This window comes from Capra hircus, chromosome 25 (assembly GCF_001704415.2).
Source record: "Capra hircus breed San Clemente chromosome 25, ASM170441v1, whole genome shotgun sequence".
NCBI classification, from domain to species: domain Eukaryota; kingdom Metazoa; phylum Chordata; class Mammalia; order Artiodactyla; family Bovidae; genus Capra; species Capra hircus.
The window spans coordinates 40,373,878-40,390,046 of NC_030832.1; the positions used below are offsets into that span (position 1 = coordinate 40,373,878).

The following is a 16,169-nucleotide window of genomic DNA, read 5'->3' on the forward strand; positions in this document are numbered from 1 at the left end:
TAAATTTCCTGTTATTTAGAGCAGTCTGCCGTGACTCTCTTTGTGTGTTTGGTCCTGTGAACAGGAGGGAGGGTGTCTCAGCATTAAGGCCGGGGGGGGGGGTGGGGGCTGGGTTGCGGCGCACCCGCCCTGGTTGTCCCCTCTGCAGCTGCGCTTGCGCTCCCAGGGAGAGCGCGTGAGGCTTCTCCCCGCCTCCTCACCTCTCCTGGGGACCATCAGACCTTCTGAGGGCTTCCTAAGTCTGAGGACTGTGAAATGGTATCTAAATTATCTGCATTGTGGTCTGAATTACCATTGTACATGTTACTTTCATGATCAGAAAAAGTTAAAGACCAGTAAAAGTAGGGGACATGATTCTAAAGTGAGCTGCTGAGCTTCTATGGATGGGGAATTCGTGTGGTGACTGTGGGCACAGGAGCTTTGGGAGCCAAGAGGAGAAGAGCCCGGCCCAGGTAGGTGGGGAGGGGAGGCAGCAGGCGGAGGCGCCCTTTGATGTGGTTCTCAGAGGAGGAGCGGCACCCGGGGGTGACGGGGGTCCTTCCTGGCAAGGGACTCGGGAAGGGTCACCGCCAGTGCTGGCTGAGGCTGGAGCCCCGCTGGGCTTTCAGGGAAGTCCTGGGAGAAGCAGCTCAAAGTCACGGTCACAAAGCAGAGCATGTGTCTGTGTATGCAGACACAGGGGAGGGCAGGCCTTCCTCTGCCCACTCCCATGGAGCGCTGCTGTCAGAACCGGCTTGCATCGGCCCGGGAGGGCTGCGGAGACAGTGGAGATGATCACAGAACCGGGACCACTGGGTCTCAGCAGAGGTGGTGTGTGTGTGTTGAGGGGGGACCCCCAGGGGGGCCGGGTGGGGGGACTTCATATCTCTGCTCCGAACGTGCATCTTGTTCCGCAGCATGCTGGGGCTCCCCCCCGGGGAGTGGGCGGTGATCAGACGGTTTGTCCTGCTGCTTCCATGACAGGCTGCAGAGAGGAGGGCAGCCCTGCCCGCGTGCGGGCTCGGGGCACCTCGGGAGCCTCGTCAGCTCCACAACCACTCCCGCCCCGGGGCCTGAGAGCAGCCGGGCAGGGCCTCTCAGCTGCACACGGTCTGAAATGCACACAGCAACAGAGGCTCCTCGACGATGGTCGTGGTTTTAGTGGCCAGACGTGCAGGTCCTCGGTCACCTGGCTCATAGGCGCTGTCCTCACACACAGCAGCGGCTGCCGGGGCCGCAGAGGCCAAGGCCGAGCTATGCAGGCAGCGAGCGAGCCCGGGCCCGTCGTGATGAAGCCGGGGCTCAGCAAGACCTGCCTCGCTGCTCGTCCTTTCACGGCGGCCGGGTATTACCCAGAAGACAAATTTGATCACATCCCTCAGCTGCTCAAGGTCCTTGGGGGATTCCCTTGGCACAGATTTTCAAACTTTTTTTTTTTAATGAAGTGAAACCCTTTTTCAAACTAGATCTTACCGTCCTCACCTGGAGAGCAGGTGTAAGTGGTACATCTTACTGCCATTTGGGTTTAGGGTGTGATTGTCAAATCACCTACAACCTGAGCAGATGTGCTTGGCGTCTGTGGTGGGCGAGGAGGAGGAAGAACGGTACTTCAGGGCCAGCCTGGCCCCGGGGGACACACTGGGCCCTCGAAGGCCCAGGTGGGAAGGTCTGGGCCGCTGGCCCCTCCTGCACTCGACGCCTTCCCAGCGGTTTGCAGCCTGGCCAGCCCACACCCCTCAGGGATGTTTATGCTCCCGCAGGCGGAAGGCAGCGTTCAGTTCAAGACCACCATGTGACGGAGCAGACTCTCTGGGTCTTCCTGGGACAGCCCCTCCACGTGTCCTGTGTTGGGGTACCTCTCTGAAGCACCCGGAAACAGTGTGTGCCGTCCCTCAGTCCTTCCACAGATGCTGAGACCCCCAACCGCAGGGGAGGCCGTAACTGCTGGGTGACTGAATGACCTTGAGCACACAGCCCCCAGGTCTGCGGAGCCGGAGGCGTGCTGGGTAACCCCTGTGACCCCCGCCTGTCACCTCGCCGTCTGCCAGCCACAGTACAGTGCATGCCGATCACACCCCCCACCCGGCTGAAACCCACTGGGGAGTTGGGGCGTTTTGAGCGTCAGCTGCCCTGATGCCGCGCTTGTTGCCCGGCAGTAAGTGCTGCCCTCGCCTTCTCCACGGCCCGGTGTCAGGAGACTGGCTTTACTGCCTGCGGGCGAGCAGACCCAATATTTTGTTTGCCAACACTCATCCTCAAGCTCTAGGCTGAAAACACTGTCCAGCCCTGAGCCCCTGATCCAGGAGACGCTGCCCTGCAGGGCATTCTGCGGAACCTCCCCGCATGGAGGGCTGCCCGGGTGGCTCAGGGTAAAGAACCTGCCTGCCAAAGCACGAGACGCAGGACAGGCAGGTTCAGTCCCTGGGGTGGGAAGACCCCCTGGAGGAGGAAATGGCAACCCACGCCGGTATTCTTGCCTGGAGAATCCCATGGACCGAGGAGCCTGGTGGGCTGCAGACACGAATGGGTGAGCGAGCACGCATGCGCACCCCGCATGGAGACCACGCAGTCGTGTCCCTGGGGTCTCCTCTCGAGGACCGGCCCCGCCAGCGTCTACTCACTCCTTACACCCCCCCTCCCTCCCCTCCCCCCTCTCATCTTTCCCTCTCTCCCATCCCCCCTCCCCTCCCCCTCTGCACATGAGGCCTGGCACATCCAAGCCTCCTGATTTGTCACAGGGAAAGGGTGAACAAATCAACGGACTGATGACCTTTAAAAATATAACTTGCTGCCTTTGGGAAAACTGGGGCAAATTAAGACTCTTCATCAAAGTTATCAGAGCTGGCCCTCTGAATGCCAAGTTCAAAGCAAACCGCTTCCCTGGGACCCAAGCACACAGTTCACTTGGGAAACTTCCTCGAAGGATTGGGTGCAGGCCCTGTAGCAGCAGAGAGACACTTCTGGGACCTTGGAGCAAGGCCCTCGTGGGAATCTTCTGTGAAAAGCCAGCCTGCTGTTTTCCAAACACACGTCAAAATAACTGGGTTATTTCTGAGCAGAGGGAAGGTCAATTACAGACGGTACCGTGAACAGAGAGATTCTGGGTGAACAAAATGTAAATTTCATTCTGCAAAGAACCCCTTTGAGCGGGAGACACAGGGCTATGGTCTCTCGGCTCAGAACATGCCGGGCTGCTGTGGACGGGACTTTTTTTTTTTTTAACCTTTTAGACATCTAATAAAAATGGATGAAATCAATCTAATTGTCATTTCTCTCTGAGCTGTGGTCCCCGCTGCTCCCTTACCTAGAATAATGCCGTTGGGCTCCTCTGGAGGCTGCCACACGATCCGCACAGACGTGAGCCTCACCTCCGGGAACACGAGCCTCACGGGCGGGCCTGGGGCTGAAGGGGGAAAAAAAAAGACCCGAGAATCAGGCCCCGCTGGGGATGTCACATGGGTACACGGCGGGGTTTTGCAGGCTCCTACGGGCCGGCCGAGGACAGTCGCGACTGCTGACAACACTGCTCACGGGTGAATCACTCTGAGTTTTGGGAAGGTGACTTTTGTATCGCTCATGAATCACGCTGGGAGTCCTGAGTGTTGTCGAAAGCTGGCCACTGCAGCCGCTAAGTAGCATGGTACAGGGTACGTCAAGTCAGAGCGGAGACCTCGCCAATCTGAGCTGATTCCTCTTCCAGTCTGGACGTCCACACAGCAGATGAAAGGGGAAGAAGGTGGCTGCATGTCACTCCCCACTTCCAATGGAGATTACAGTGACTGACCAGATAACATGGCTACAACTTGGCTCAGACACACGAGCCCTCTCCTGCCTCGTCCCAGAAAACCAAGAGGCGATGTCCACAAATGAATATCATAGTTCTTCTTCATGGTCGGGTGCACCAGTAATTCAAAAACTACCTATGTATGCAGGCACCGCTGAATAATAGGGTCGTAGACACTGCGAAATATATTTACTTAAATGGGCAAGCTAGTAAATGTGTGGCCAGCGTGCAGACTTCTCGTTGGAACTTGAGAACTGGCTCTCCCCAGGTAAGAGGCAACAGGCACGGAGCAATCAATACAGAGAGAAAATGATGTATGCTACAGCCGTTCCAGGGCTGCGGGATTTTGCCTCGAGCTACTCAGTTGAGAACGGTGTTTTAAATTATGAACTTGTGCTCTGACCCCTGTGTTTGGGTGAAGTAAATGGAAGGAGACCACGGGCTCACATGCCAGGACCGACTCACAAATGGGAAACTCATGTCTGGTCTGTCTTCCGTGGCTTCTGCCCCTCACTGTCCCCAAGGGTGATCGCTTGCGTCGTGATGAAATGAGGGGAAGGAGAAACAAGTTTATATCACGATTGTGGCAGAAAACAGACGTCAGCCCACGACTTCCCTGCCTGTGCTTTGGGAAGAACACCCTCCCAGGTTTGAGGAACCGTTACTAAACACCCGTTACTGTTCATTGGGTTGGTCCTGGACACCATATACAGCTTTGCAAAGACATGGCCTTCAGGTCACAGGGTCCCTTTCAGACCCTGGCTGCCCTGAGACCAGCCCCCTGAGGAAGGACGACGCTTGAGGCACCCCCTCCTCTGACCCAGGCGAGTCCCAGCTCCCTCCCTGTCTCCCAGCAGACGGGGAGGAGGGTGTCATCTCAGCGGTTAGAGCGCGTTCTGGGCTGATTTAATTTCCTCAATAAAAAGACTGAAGAAAACCTCTGGTGTCTCACTTTCAGCTGAATCTGAGCCTGGGTTTTTTTGAGGGGAGATTATTTGCCACAGTCTGGTTAACAAAGATTGTGTGCATGAGCTAACCTTGGGCGGCTGACACCTGCAAGGTGGAGAAACACGCCTGAGGGTTTAGACAACCATCAAGAGGTATTTGCTTCTGGGGTTGGGAACCTGGGCACCCCAGCCCCTCAAACATGCCCTCTGAGGGGGCTTGTAATAATCTTATTATGCAAATGAGAGTGGGCCACCCTAGGGAACCTAGGGCTTCTCGGCAGCTTTGTGCCGACGCCACCAGGAGCGGCCTGAGGTGTCCTGGCCTGGCCTATCTATCTGGCCTTTCAGGCTCACCCCCAACCTGCAAACACTCACTCTGGCTGAAACTGGCCATAGGGGCGCTCTGCGGTCAGAAAGCAGCTTTGCTTCATTGTCCTCTGCTGAACCGAGGGGAGGAGGAGTGTTTTGAAAATTAAGTTGAAGATGACCACCGTCCGAAGGGTGTGGGTGGGGACGGCAAGCCTGGGGGTGGGCGGAGGCACGGCCCGGACGTACCGTCGTCTTTGGTGCGTTCCAGGATGGGGGGCGCGCTGGGGACCCCGTTCCCGATGCGGGTGAAGGCCAGCACCTGGAGCTCGTAGAGCACGAACTTGCCCAGGCCCGCCAGGAGCGCCGACTGCGTGTGGTTCCCGCGTACCACGTGGCTCCGGGGCTCGGGGTCCAGGTCTTTGGCCCGGAACAGGATCTGAGCGGCGACACACAAGGGCAGGGAGGGGAGGCAGTGTGTGAGGAGGGGCCTGGGGGCAGCCGGTTGAGGGAGTGGGGATCTAATTCCTAACCGCTGGCGTTTTGGGGGAAGGAGGGAAGTGCAGCAATTTCCTGGAGACTGGAAAGTGGCTGCAGCGGTGGGCCAGCCCTTGGCTCGCTGTAATTGACAGGATTTGAGGTCCCCGGTGGCAGCCCTAAAACCAAGGCTCGACATGAGCACAGAGACATCCTGTTCTTGTAAAAGGAGCTGGCGGCCACTTGGCTACATGGTCCTTAGGAGGCGGGACCCCCAAACCCGAGACCCCGCCCCGGGGCCGTTCACTGCCCTCACTGCAGACGCGGCCGCGCTGAGACAGCCCCTCCACGGCCCACCGGCTCCTCATTCCCAAAGCTTGCCCCCTGGGAGCTGGCCCGCAGGAGCAGTGGCTGGAAAGCTGTGAAGGGCAGGGGCCCGGTGGAAAGCTGTGAAGGGCAGGGGTCGGGAGGGAGGGCTGTGCACGGCCACGTGGGGCTGGGGGCACTGCGTCCAAACGGGCCAGAAGGGAGCGATCAGGATGCCCCGGGGCGGTGGGGCGTGAGCACGGGAGGGAACAGAGAACAGGATCCTGAAGACGGGCGGCCCAGGAGAGGGCCGTAGTGCATTGGACACGCACGGCCTCATGGCCAAACCAGGCAGGCCCGTCCTGCTGCTGGGGGGCGGACGGAGCAGAACAGGGACTTCTGAAGGGCTGGGGAGTGCACATAGGGCTGGCCCAGAAAGGTCTCCCAGAGAAGCCGGGAGGCATCAAAGCCTCGACGCCGAGGCAGCACCCAGGACGGACACGGGCGGTGGCGACACCTGCAGACGCGTGGGCCGGGGCCTCTGGACATGCCCTTGGCAATTTACTAAATCAGCCGCCATCGACTGGAGGGAGCAGCCGCCGTTCCGCCCATCTTAGGGGGAGGACACGGGCTCAGAGCGCCTTGTGTGGGCCCACGTGGCGAGGGTGGAGCGACCCTCACCACAGACAGTGATGAGGGAGACGAGAGGAGGGTGGTGAAGTCCAGGAAACAGGCCACAGCCAGCGCTGCGTGGGCCACGCGCGCTCGCGGGCCGGGGAGGCAGGCGGGGAAGGTCACCTGGGCACGTACCTTGTAGCCCAGGATGAGCCCGTTTTGGTCCGGTTCGGGGACTGAGGCCCACGTCAGTAAGATCTGGGTGGAGCTGACGGCCTCGGCTGACACATTTTCAGGGGCGGCTGAAGGAACTGCAAGGAATGAGTTAAAGAGATTGGCTCCGGAAGTCTAAAGGCTTCCACAAATAAAGGTCTAATTTTTACCCTTCTAATCAAGTTGTCCTTGAAATAGCAATGCACTCTGAGCATTTTTGCAGTGATCAGATTAAACCTGCAGGGGTATCACGGAAATGTAAATCTCCTTAATATTAGCAACAAATTCCATAAATCCTGGGTATTTAGGAGCTCCATGTTACCCGAGTCCACCCAGAGAGAAAATAAGCTTGTCTCATTCTTATATTAACTGGTGAGAACTGTGGCTTTTATCTCAGATGGAATCCTCACTTTCAGACACAGTTCACGGACCTCTCTAAACGCGGACTTTGTGGGAGACAGGCAGGCGGAGAGGGGCGGAGGGGAGGTTATGATTGGCACCCGGGGTGGGAGCAGGGGAGACTCACATGGTGTGCCTCTGCGGGGAGGGGGCGACAGGCACCGACCAAAGGGAGTGTCAGCACCCCCAGCACCTCCACGGTCGAAAAGGAGAACATGCCAAGTTCACGAAACTCACGGGCACAGAACACGGGATGGGGCTGCGACACCTTCTCAGTGACCACCCCCAGGACCAGCCGGCCGACTGGCTCACCCCTCCACCCGCCCATCCACTCCCTCATCCACCCATTCTTTCCTCCACACCCTCTGTCACGCCACACGCACTCACTCGTCCACTCCCACACTCACTCGCTCACTCACTCGTCCACCCCCACACTCCCTCCCTCCCTCATACGTAAGCACTCCCTTCTTTCTGCTCAGCCATTGTGAAGGCCCCTCTGCAGTCAGTCTGAAGACAGAAAGCAACGTGTGTTTGCACAGCAACACTGCTCCCCAGCTCTGCTCCCTAGAGCTTCTATACCAAAGCCATGTGGTCTTTGCTGTGGGTTGAATTGTGTCCCTTCAAGTTCCCGTGCGGAGTCCTGACCCTCTGGGCCCAGAATGTGACCTTATTGGGAAATATGGTCCCTGTGGATGTAATGGGTCAGCTGAGGTCACATGCGGGTGAGGCGGTCTCTACTCCAGCGGGACTGGCATCCCTGTGAGAAGAGACGGACGTGCACATGGGGAGTCCTGCCAACCCCTTGCAGGACTGGGTTTGTACCGCCACAGCTGAGGAGCTTCCAGAAGCTGGGAAGGGGAAGGACCGCCCCCCCCCGGGCACCTCCAGAGGGAGCTCAGCTCTGCTCACACCCCTTTCTCCACCTTTTGGCCTTCAGAGCCTCGAGAGAATACATTTCTGCTGTTTGAAGCCACCACTCTGGGGCACGTGATTACAGCAGCCCCAGGAAATGAGGGGCTGCTGTAACGAAGTCTTTAAGAAATGAATGACAGGACTTGTGCAGGCCCTGGAGGAGACGCTCTCCATTGTTGGCCAGCTGGTCCCGGCTGCTCCACGAACGGCAGGTTTGGGATGGAGGTGGGGGGGCCAAAGAGGGCCCAGCGGCAGGCCGGACCTTGCAGGGGCACTTGCTGGGAGCGCTGGGCCTGGAAGGACAGCTTCCCTGGCCTGACCGCCTGGGAGGCGAGAACCCCCTACCCCTTGTCCACTTGCAAGGCTGACTGACGGGCCTCGGAGCCTGACCGACGAGGCTGACTGACGGGCCTCGGAGCGCAGGCGTGAACTGGCTGCCACGTGGGTTGGCTGATGCCCCCACAACACACACACACTGCTGTTGGTGCCTGTCTGTCCAGAGCACAGGGGTCTTTCTTCCTGACAGTTCTGGAGAGAAGATGCTGGCCAGCTCACCTGGTTGATTAACTTTTTCTTCCCAACTACATCAGTAGAGGGTCATTCATTCCATCATTCAACCATTCAACAAAACACTGTAATTCACTTCAGCAGATTTGTGTCCCAGGGAGAGAATCCTCCTGGCTTCCGGTGGACTCAGCCCCTTGAAGGGAGCAGGCAGGCCACACACACCACTCCAAGGCCCCACCTTCTGCAGGGGCTCCCAGGGTGCCACTTGTGTCCTCCACCCATCAGGGGCTCCCCCTTGGTGTTGTAACTTCCAAGGCAGTTACCAGGACATTGCTGACACATATGCTTATTTTATTAAAAAAAAAAAAACAACTGAGCGAGAAGCTGGCACCTTGCATCAGTTGTGAATTAAAGGTGTCACTTATCATTCAAAGAGAAGGCAAGCCTACAATTTTCCGACTTCATTTTCCACTTTATTTAGAACCAGGTGAGAGGAGCAAGTATACTGTACCCAGACACTAGCGTTAAGTTCTAAATTTCTGTCTCTCTGCAAAGAGAGAGGCCATCGTCATAGCAACGCAAACTGGCCACCTCTCAATCCTTAACTATCTCCTGCAGTTCCTCGTGCAGACCGTAAGTGCCCAGTTCTCATGCAGACCTGCATGTAACAGATGACCTCCTAAGACGAGGTAACATGTGCCTCCACACACTGGCAGGCCAGCCGTGTCCCCAGAGAGCGAGGGCAACTGGGCAATTGTGGCAGCCCAGCCTCGGTGCCCAGAATGCAGCTGGGTTCCCAACGAGGAGACAGGCTGAGCAAACGGTAGTGTTAACGATGAAAATTTCAGCCCATTCGAGTCTCACCAGGGAAAACTGCCATTTAGTTACAAAATATTTCTGTTCTTAAGATTTAGGAAAAAAATCTTGCACATTACGTAAGTTGAGGGAGACTCCACTCCTTCCTAACCTGGTGTCGAGTTTTGAGACAGTCCTAGAAACTCCCCTTTCATTAAAAAGAGTACCTTTAAAAATGCATCGCCTTCTTTTCTTCTCTCCCCTCTGCAGGGCTCCTTCTCTCTCAGCACCAGCTGTGCCTCATGTAGTGTCTTTGATTTTAAGGGCCTCATTTACGCTTATAATACATCATAAGATGTCATGAAACCAGCTCAAGTGCACGTCAAAACCGGACTCTTCACGTAAATGTGGTTTGAGAAGTTCTGCGTGGTGGTCCCACGGCTGGCTTTCAGCATGTCTGTGTGCTGAGCTTCTTAAAGCACGGACATACAGCTCTCATCGCGGAGGCGCTGCGTGTTCGCGGATCTGCAGGCTTCCTCTCCTTCCAGTTCCCTCCGACCCCGTCTGACTCCATCAGCAGCTGACTCTCCACCAGCGTGCCCTGGAGACCCCTTCACCCTCTTCAGCAAATGCAGTGATGACCTCTGACCACTGGTTTTTTTTGTTGTTGTTGTTCAGTTGCTAAGTCGTGTCTGACTCTCTGTGACCCCATAGACTGTAGCACACCAGGCGCCCCTGTCCTCCACTATCTCCTGGAGTTTGCTCAAACTCATGTTCATTGAGCTGGTGATACCATCCAACCATCTCATCCTCTGTCTGACCACTGTAAGGATGGCTTTTTAGCAGCTAGAAAGATTTTTACAAAAAGATACTCTCAAGGCAGTCATTTTGCCCTTGGTTGTCTTTATTGAGTGTTCTTTGAAAACTTATCCCAAAATATTATTTTCCATTTAAAATTTCACTTTCTTTACCTTCACATGATATTTCATTGCTGTTTTCTGAACAAAAGGCTGTGGCTAAGTGCAGAGCTTGAGGTTGACAGTTACTTTCTTTCAGTTCCTTCAAGATTATTACTCCATTGTCTTCTGCCTGCTGTTGTTCTCGAGAAGTTTGTTTCAAATGGTCTTTGCAGGTGAGAGGGCCTGGGTCCAAATGTTTCTAAGATTTTCTCTTTGGCTCTGGTATTTTGCAGTTGAAGGGCAGTGCAATTCGGTGCAGATTTATTTCTATTTTTTCTATTCAGGATTCATGTCTTCAGTCTGATACACAGTGTCTTACCTCAATTCTGTAATTTCTCAGCCATAATCTCTATCTATTTCCTCCCTCTCATTTCCCTGCCCCTGCCCCCCATCCTTTCTGAATCTTACTGAATGTATATTGGACCTTCTCAGTCTAGTCTTTATGTCTTTTAACTTCTCTATCGTACTTTCAGCGTCAATGTCTCTGTGCTGTATTTTGAGATTTTCACTCATTTTCAGCTTCCAGTTTGGCAATTCTCTCTTTCGCAGTGTCTAACCTACTTATTATCTCAATCATTGTGTTTTACTGAATGGTTGTGTTTTATTTTTTTTTCCTAAGAAAAACTGTTTTAAATGGTATTTTAATCTCTACTTAGAGTTCTAATGCTTTCTTTTAATAATGAAAGACCTGAAAATTTATTTCTAGCTTTAGAATCAATGTTACATAAACAAGTCAACGTTACATATGATTTGTATTTAACACTGTGTAAGATTAAGGTATACAACATAAGACATGAAGAAGACAGGACTTGCCCTGGGCTCAGGAAGCCTCTGAGGAAATAGCGAAGTCCTGAGGCAGCTGGTTTCCTGTTTCAGACTTCCCACCCTCGTCTCAGCCTTCTTCGGTGGAGGTCAGGAAGGTATTCTGAGCGTGACATCTAACCCAAGACTTTACACCTTTTTCTCAGCCCTCTTGGGTGGAGGTCAGGAAGGTATTCAGAGCATGACTTCTAACAGCCCACGTGGTCTAGGGTAAGCAGTTCCCTGGTGCATCAAGGGCTGAACAGCATGCGTGGGAGTGAGCTGAAGAGCAGAGATGGTCTTTCTGTTCAGGAGAAAACCTCACTATTTCAGACCCTCGGAAAGAGCTGGTTTGTGTGTCTTTAAAGAGTGTCAGCAACACTCTTTTCTGAGTTTCTACAAGCTCAAACCAGGCCAGCAAGGGTCCTGCAAACTGCTGTTGACCAGTCTGGCCATGGAACCTAGAAGATGAGCACCTGCCCAGCGACCTCTGGAAGCTCTCCTCCCTTCCTGGCAGTAAGCAAAGGGTTGTGAGCTGTCTCCGGGCAGGTGTCAAGAGGCAGAGGTGCCCAGCCTTTGCTCATCTGGCCCCTCTGGCCACTGCATGCAGACGGCAGCTAGTCTACAGGATGGCAGAGCCTGGGTCCTCAAATCACCCCATGGACTCATTGACAGGCACACCCACCTTACGCTGTAAAGAGAAACTCCTGTTGTGAAAAAGCAACAGAATTTTTGAGGGTCTATTTTCTGGGGCAGGGGAAGCTGTCTCAACACACCACATGCACAACCTTGTCGGGAGGAATTCCTAAACACCGTGCGCCACAGAGATCCCATCAGAGTCTCCGTATGCTCCTACTTCCAATCGCTGGTGGCGAAAATCACCCCTAATTAAAGACAGCAACGCAAGCCCAGCCCCTGGGAGAATCCATCATCAAATGCAAAGCAGCGTCATGGGCTCTGAGGCAGGCTGACCTAATTCCTCAGGAAAGATGCGGTAGGGGGCGTGGGGCGGGGTAAGGGTGAGCCAGTGAGATGCCACGAGCCTGGGCCCGCTCAGCTCCTCCTGCAGGAGACATGGGAGGGCCCGGGGCCCCGACTCACCCGACTCCCGGGTCCGGCCCCGCACGGCCTCGCTCCAGGGCCCGGCGCCGATGGCATTGAAGGCCTGCATCTGCAGCGCGTACTCGGTCCACTCCTCCAGCCCCTCGACCGTGAACTCCCGCTCCAGCCGGTCACTGATGACTTGGGTCTGCACCACAGAGGGCAGGTCCGGGCACCACCACTTGATCCTGTAGCCCACGGACTCGGGGTTCCCGTTGTACTGAGAGTCTGGCAGTGGCTGGGAGCGGACGACAGTCTGTGGTGAGACCCTCTCGGAACCACCCCCGTGAGGGCACCCAAGCACCAGCCTGCCTTATGGGGCCAAGTCCATGGAAAAGCTACACTGGGGTGAATATTCTCGGACTTTTTCTTTTTTACTTTTCCCTGGAACTTTTCTTCTGTTAATTACAGGAAGCCTTGTCAGTAATTTTAGCTGGACTTAATTTCTTTTAATATATTGTGGCTTAATTTTGTGAGCAAATGTTCTGATTCAATATCAAGCTGGCTCTCTTACAAATACTTCGGACCCGTTCCATGTCGACCAAGCTTAAGGACTTATACAGGTCGAGCCCACGGGATGGTCGACTTTCTTCCCTAAAGAATATGTCTTGGTTCCTAGAAGCCAGTGTGTAACGCTACTAATTAAGACAGCTGGGGATGGTCTGAGATCCAACACTAATTGGAGAGTGTTCTACTTCTTGGTTTAATGACGAGATTAGCTTTGACCTGGACAAAGGCAGGAGGAAGCAACAACTAAGCTCCGGGCTCCCCACAGCACCACACCCCCGACTCACCACCCAGCGGAGCCGCAGGCTAGTCTCGCTGGCAGTGCGGACGGTGATGCTGGTGGGGGCCACGTCCGGGGGGGCCTGCAGCGTCTGGATGACCCGGGAGGACTGACTGAAGGGGCCGGCGCCGACGACGTTCACCTGCCTCATTCGGAACCTACACGGAGAGGGGACGTGGGAAACGGAAGGAAACAAAACCCCACACCAGTTTCACACGGCACAACGTGGACCTCGGCAGCTTGTTTTACGCTGAATGTTTTCCCCTAAAAACAAGTGAATCTTGATTCATCTGCTCTAAACTTAGGAAGGATGTTAAAATGAGGTTAGGTTCAATAGCACCTCTCATTAGGTTTTTTTAAAAAAACCAAAAACCCTCACTTTGGTATTATATTGAAACAGTGTTCTTCACAAAGATGTAATTTCCCCTTTTACTCCCTGAATTAGTCATTCTCAGTCTTTTGTTCCCCGGTCATATGAAGTGCATCCATCCTGGCAGGACAGTGACGCTATCACACCCAGCATCTGAGATAACTGGAAATCCTATCTCTTTCCTCAATCTTACGGGAAGTCACAGCATCTCAAGCAGCCATCACTCTGCCCTTTGTTTGGGCCAAGGATTTACTGCCTGGATAAGTTTCAGGGTCAAGAGGCAAAGGTTAAATGGCACATTAAATGCTTGATTAGTGAAACCCATGCCTCCGGGACCCAGGGAGGGTGAGGCAGAAGGTGTTTCAAAGACGTCTGCTCTTCACACACAGGCCAGCGAAGCCGGTGGGAGGGCCGCTGCTGGCCTGGCAGCAGGGACAGTCTCTCTGGGAATGACACTCAACAGACAGCATCTGGTGGCCGGAAAAGCTCAGTTTACCGCTACGGCAGCTGGAAGCGTCTCGCTCGCATGCATGCAGCTGGGTTTCACCGCTGCGGACAGAGGGCCCCGGCGGGCGGCTCTCACCGGTAGTGAGTATAGGGCGTGAGGTCCGGGATCTCCAGCATCTGGGCATCCGGCTCGTTCTCCTCCTCGCAGAGGGTGACCCACTCCTCCTCGTCCCCGACTGCTCCAACCTGCAGGACGGAGGGCCTGGGACCCGCTGGACCGCGTGGGGCTGAGGCCGCTGGCCAACCCCTCACACGGGGGCCGTTCGGTCCCCCCACACCCCCCACCCCCCGACCTGCACCTCCGAGCGGGGGCCCCTCTGTCCCCACCACTGGGTCTGGGGGTTTCAGTCACCAGCTCTCGGTCAGGGCCTGGGCATACCTGGCCCCGGGGACTCAGACCAAGGGCTCAGGACGGGACCTGCCTTCATGTCCTTCATCCCTGTGGACAGGGGACCATCTGGCAGAGAAGACCTGCCCAGCCCCACGGGGCCTGAGTGGCTGGGAGTCCCTGCAGAGGGTCCAGAGCCGTTTTCCCCACCGTGCCTCCTGCTTCCAGCCTGACCCCTTCTGCCCGAATGCACGCCGAAGACGCCACCGCTGGCTGGGCCTCTGGAAGTTCCTGTGCAGCGGACCCCGCTGCTGCCCTGGGAACTAGCTGAGGTGATAAAGCCTGCCTTAGGGCACAGCTGACCCAACATCTTCTGTCCTGAGCCCCGCCTGTCCCCTTGCCCTGCCTGATGCTCTGCCTCCTGCTGATTTTATTCCCTGTCTGTGAAGTCCCATCTAGTCAGCAGCCCAGCTGGTATTTTCAGCCCTTCCAGGACCACCCTGCCTGACCCCAAGCCACACCTCTCCTGATCCCCGTCCTCGTCCGAGCAGCTTCTAGTTCTGCCCAAGCCGGTCTGACTGCCCCGCTTGCACTCTCTGCCCTGTGGACCAATGGACCTGACCCCGCGAGAGAGCAACGGTGTGGGCAGGGGGCACCGGTCACCACCTGCCAGGGAAGCCCCCGCGTTCTCTGTAGGTCCCTGCACCCCGTCCAGGCAGGTGCAGGGCCTGTGCAGGCTTGGGGGTTCGGGGGCCTGGGGACACCTGCAGACGGAGGGCTGTGGGCACGGAGAGCCTCAGGCCAAGCAGGCGGTGCCGAGGCCGGCTGGCCAGGGCCCGTGCAGGCGACACCCCACAGATGGCTTCAGGGACAGCACAGGAAATGCGCTTGCGACGTCTACAGAGAAACCAAGCTGGCAGGCGGCCACGGGGGGGGGGGGGGGGGTGGCATGAGGGTTTAGAAGGACCTTGGTGGACTGGAGACGGGCAAGACCAGAGGGGACAGCAAACATGGGGCTGGGCGGCCTGAGTCCCAGGGAAACGAAACACAAAACTCTAAACCCTCTCCATTCACAACGTCAAAACGGCTTGGCAGGTCCTCCAGCAGTTAAACTCAGAACCACCACGTGACCCAGCAACCTCACTTCTGGGTCTATACCCCGAAGAAGTGCAAGCTGGCTCTCCAACCTTTGTGCGCACATGTTCACGGATGCTCTGCTCACAGCAGCCCCGGGGGGAAGCACGCAAGTGCCCGTCAATGGTCGATGGGGAAACGGGTGCAGCCCCAGGATGGACGCTGCCCGGCCGCGGAAGGGGCGGAGTGCTGACCCCTGCCGCACTGCAGGCGGGCCTTGAAGGTGTGATGCCAAGAGGAACCAGACCCGCAGGCCACACGCCGCATGATCCCATCTCATAAAATACCCAGGACAGGTGGACCCGCAGGAGCAGAAAGCAGATGGCTGGGCACCATCTGCCCAGGGCGGGGGAGGCGGGCGTGGCATCGTGTGGGGAGCCTGGAAATGTTTCGGCCCCAGGTGGGGGTGGAGGCTGGATTGGAGGCACCAATCCATGAACAGTACACTTCGACGTGGTCAACTTTATGTTCGCCACGAATTTCACCTCAGTGAGAAAACATCAAAAGTACAAAAGGCAGTGACCAGCCAAGAGCACGGTGGGGAAAAGATCAGGATGTCAGAGTGGGCGCTGAGCTCGGGGGCAGCGAAGCAGTGAGCGGCTGGACAGGCAGGGACATCAGGAGGAGGGCGGCCGGGGTCCAGGGCCCGGCGCTCCGGGGCCCAGGTCTCCCTGGCCTCAGCATGTGACCCCACAGGAGGTGCTGCAGGTTGGCCTGAAGAGTGTAACCTATGACTGCAGGGCTGGGGTGCCCAAGTCACCTTTCCCCTCCTCATCTACCGCTCTTTTTTAAAAGACTTGGATTTGAACGGAGGCCACATCATCAGGGCTCAGGTGGGTGCTTCACGGCCACGTGGACCCGTTGGCCGTTCTCCCTGTGGGCCCGTCTGTCATGACTCAGCAGCATCACACAGTCTCAACACCCGAACCTTCTGAAAACACG

General features: G+C 56.1%; 1 protein-coding gene across 2 annotated transcripts in view; it reads right to left on the minus strand.

Moving 5' to 3' along the window:
- SDK1 (sidekick cell adhesion molecule 1) overlaps nt 1-16,169 on the minus strand; it is a 735,743-nt gene that overhangs the window by 65,246 nt on the left and 654,328 nt on the right. For both annotated transcript variants that reach the window (XR_001917262.1, XM_018040596.1), the window contains exons 23-28: nt 13,842-13,951; nt 12,896-13,046; nt 12,102-12,339; nt 6,610-6,725; nt 5,266-5,455; nt 3,284-3,382 (exon numbers count right to left, since the gene is read on the minus strand). Coding sequence is in view for 1 of the 2 variants with exons in the window: in XM_018040596.1 (XP_017896085.1) it covers nt 3,284-3,382; nt 5,266-5,455; nt 6,610-6,725; nt 12,102-12,339; nt 12,896-13,046; nt 13,842-13,951 (904 nt within the window). In the remaining variant the exon portion in view is untranslated. The remainder of the gene's footprint in view (nt 1-3,283; nt 3,383-5,265; nt 5,456-6,609; nt 6,726-12,101; nt 12,340-12,895; nt 13,047-13,841; nt 13,952-16,169) is intronic.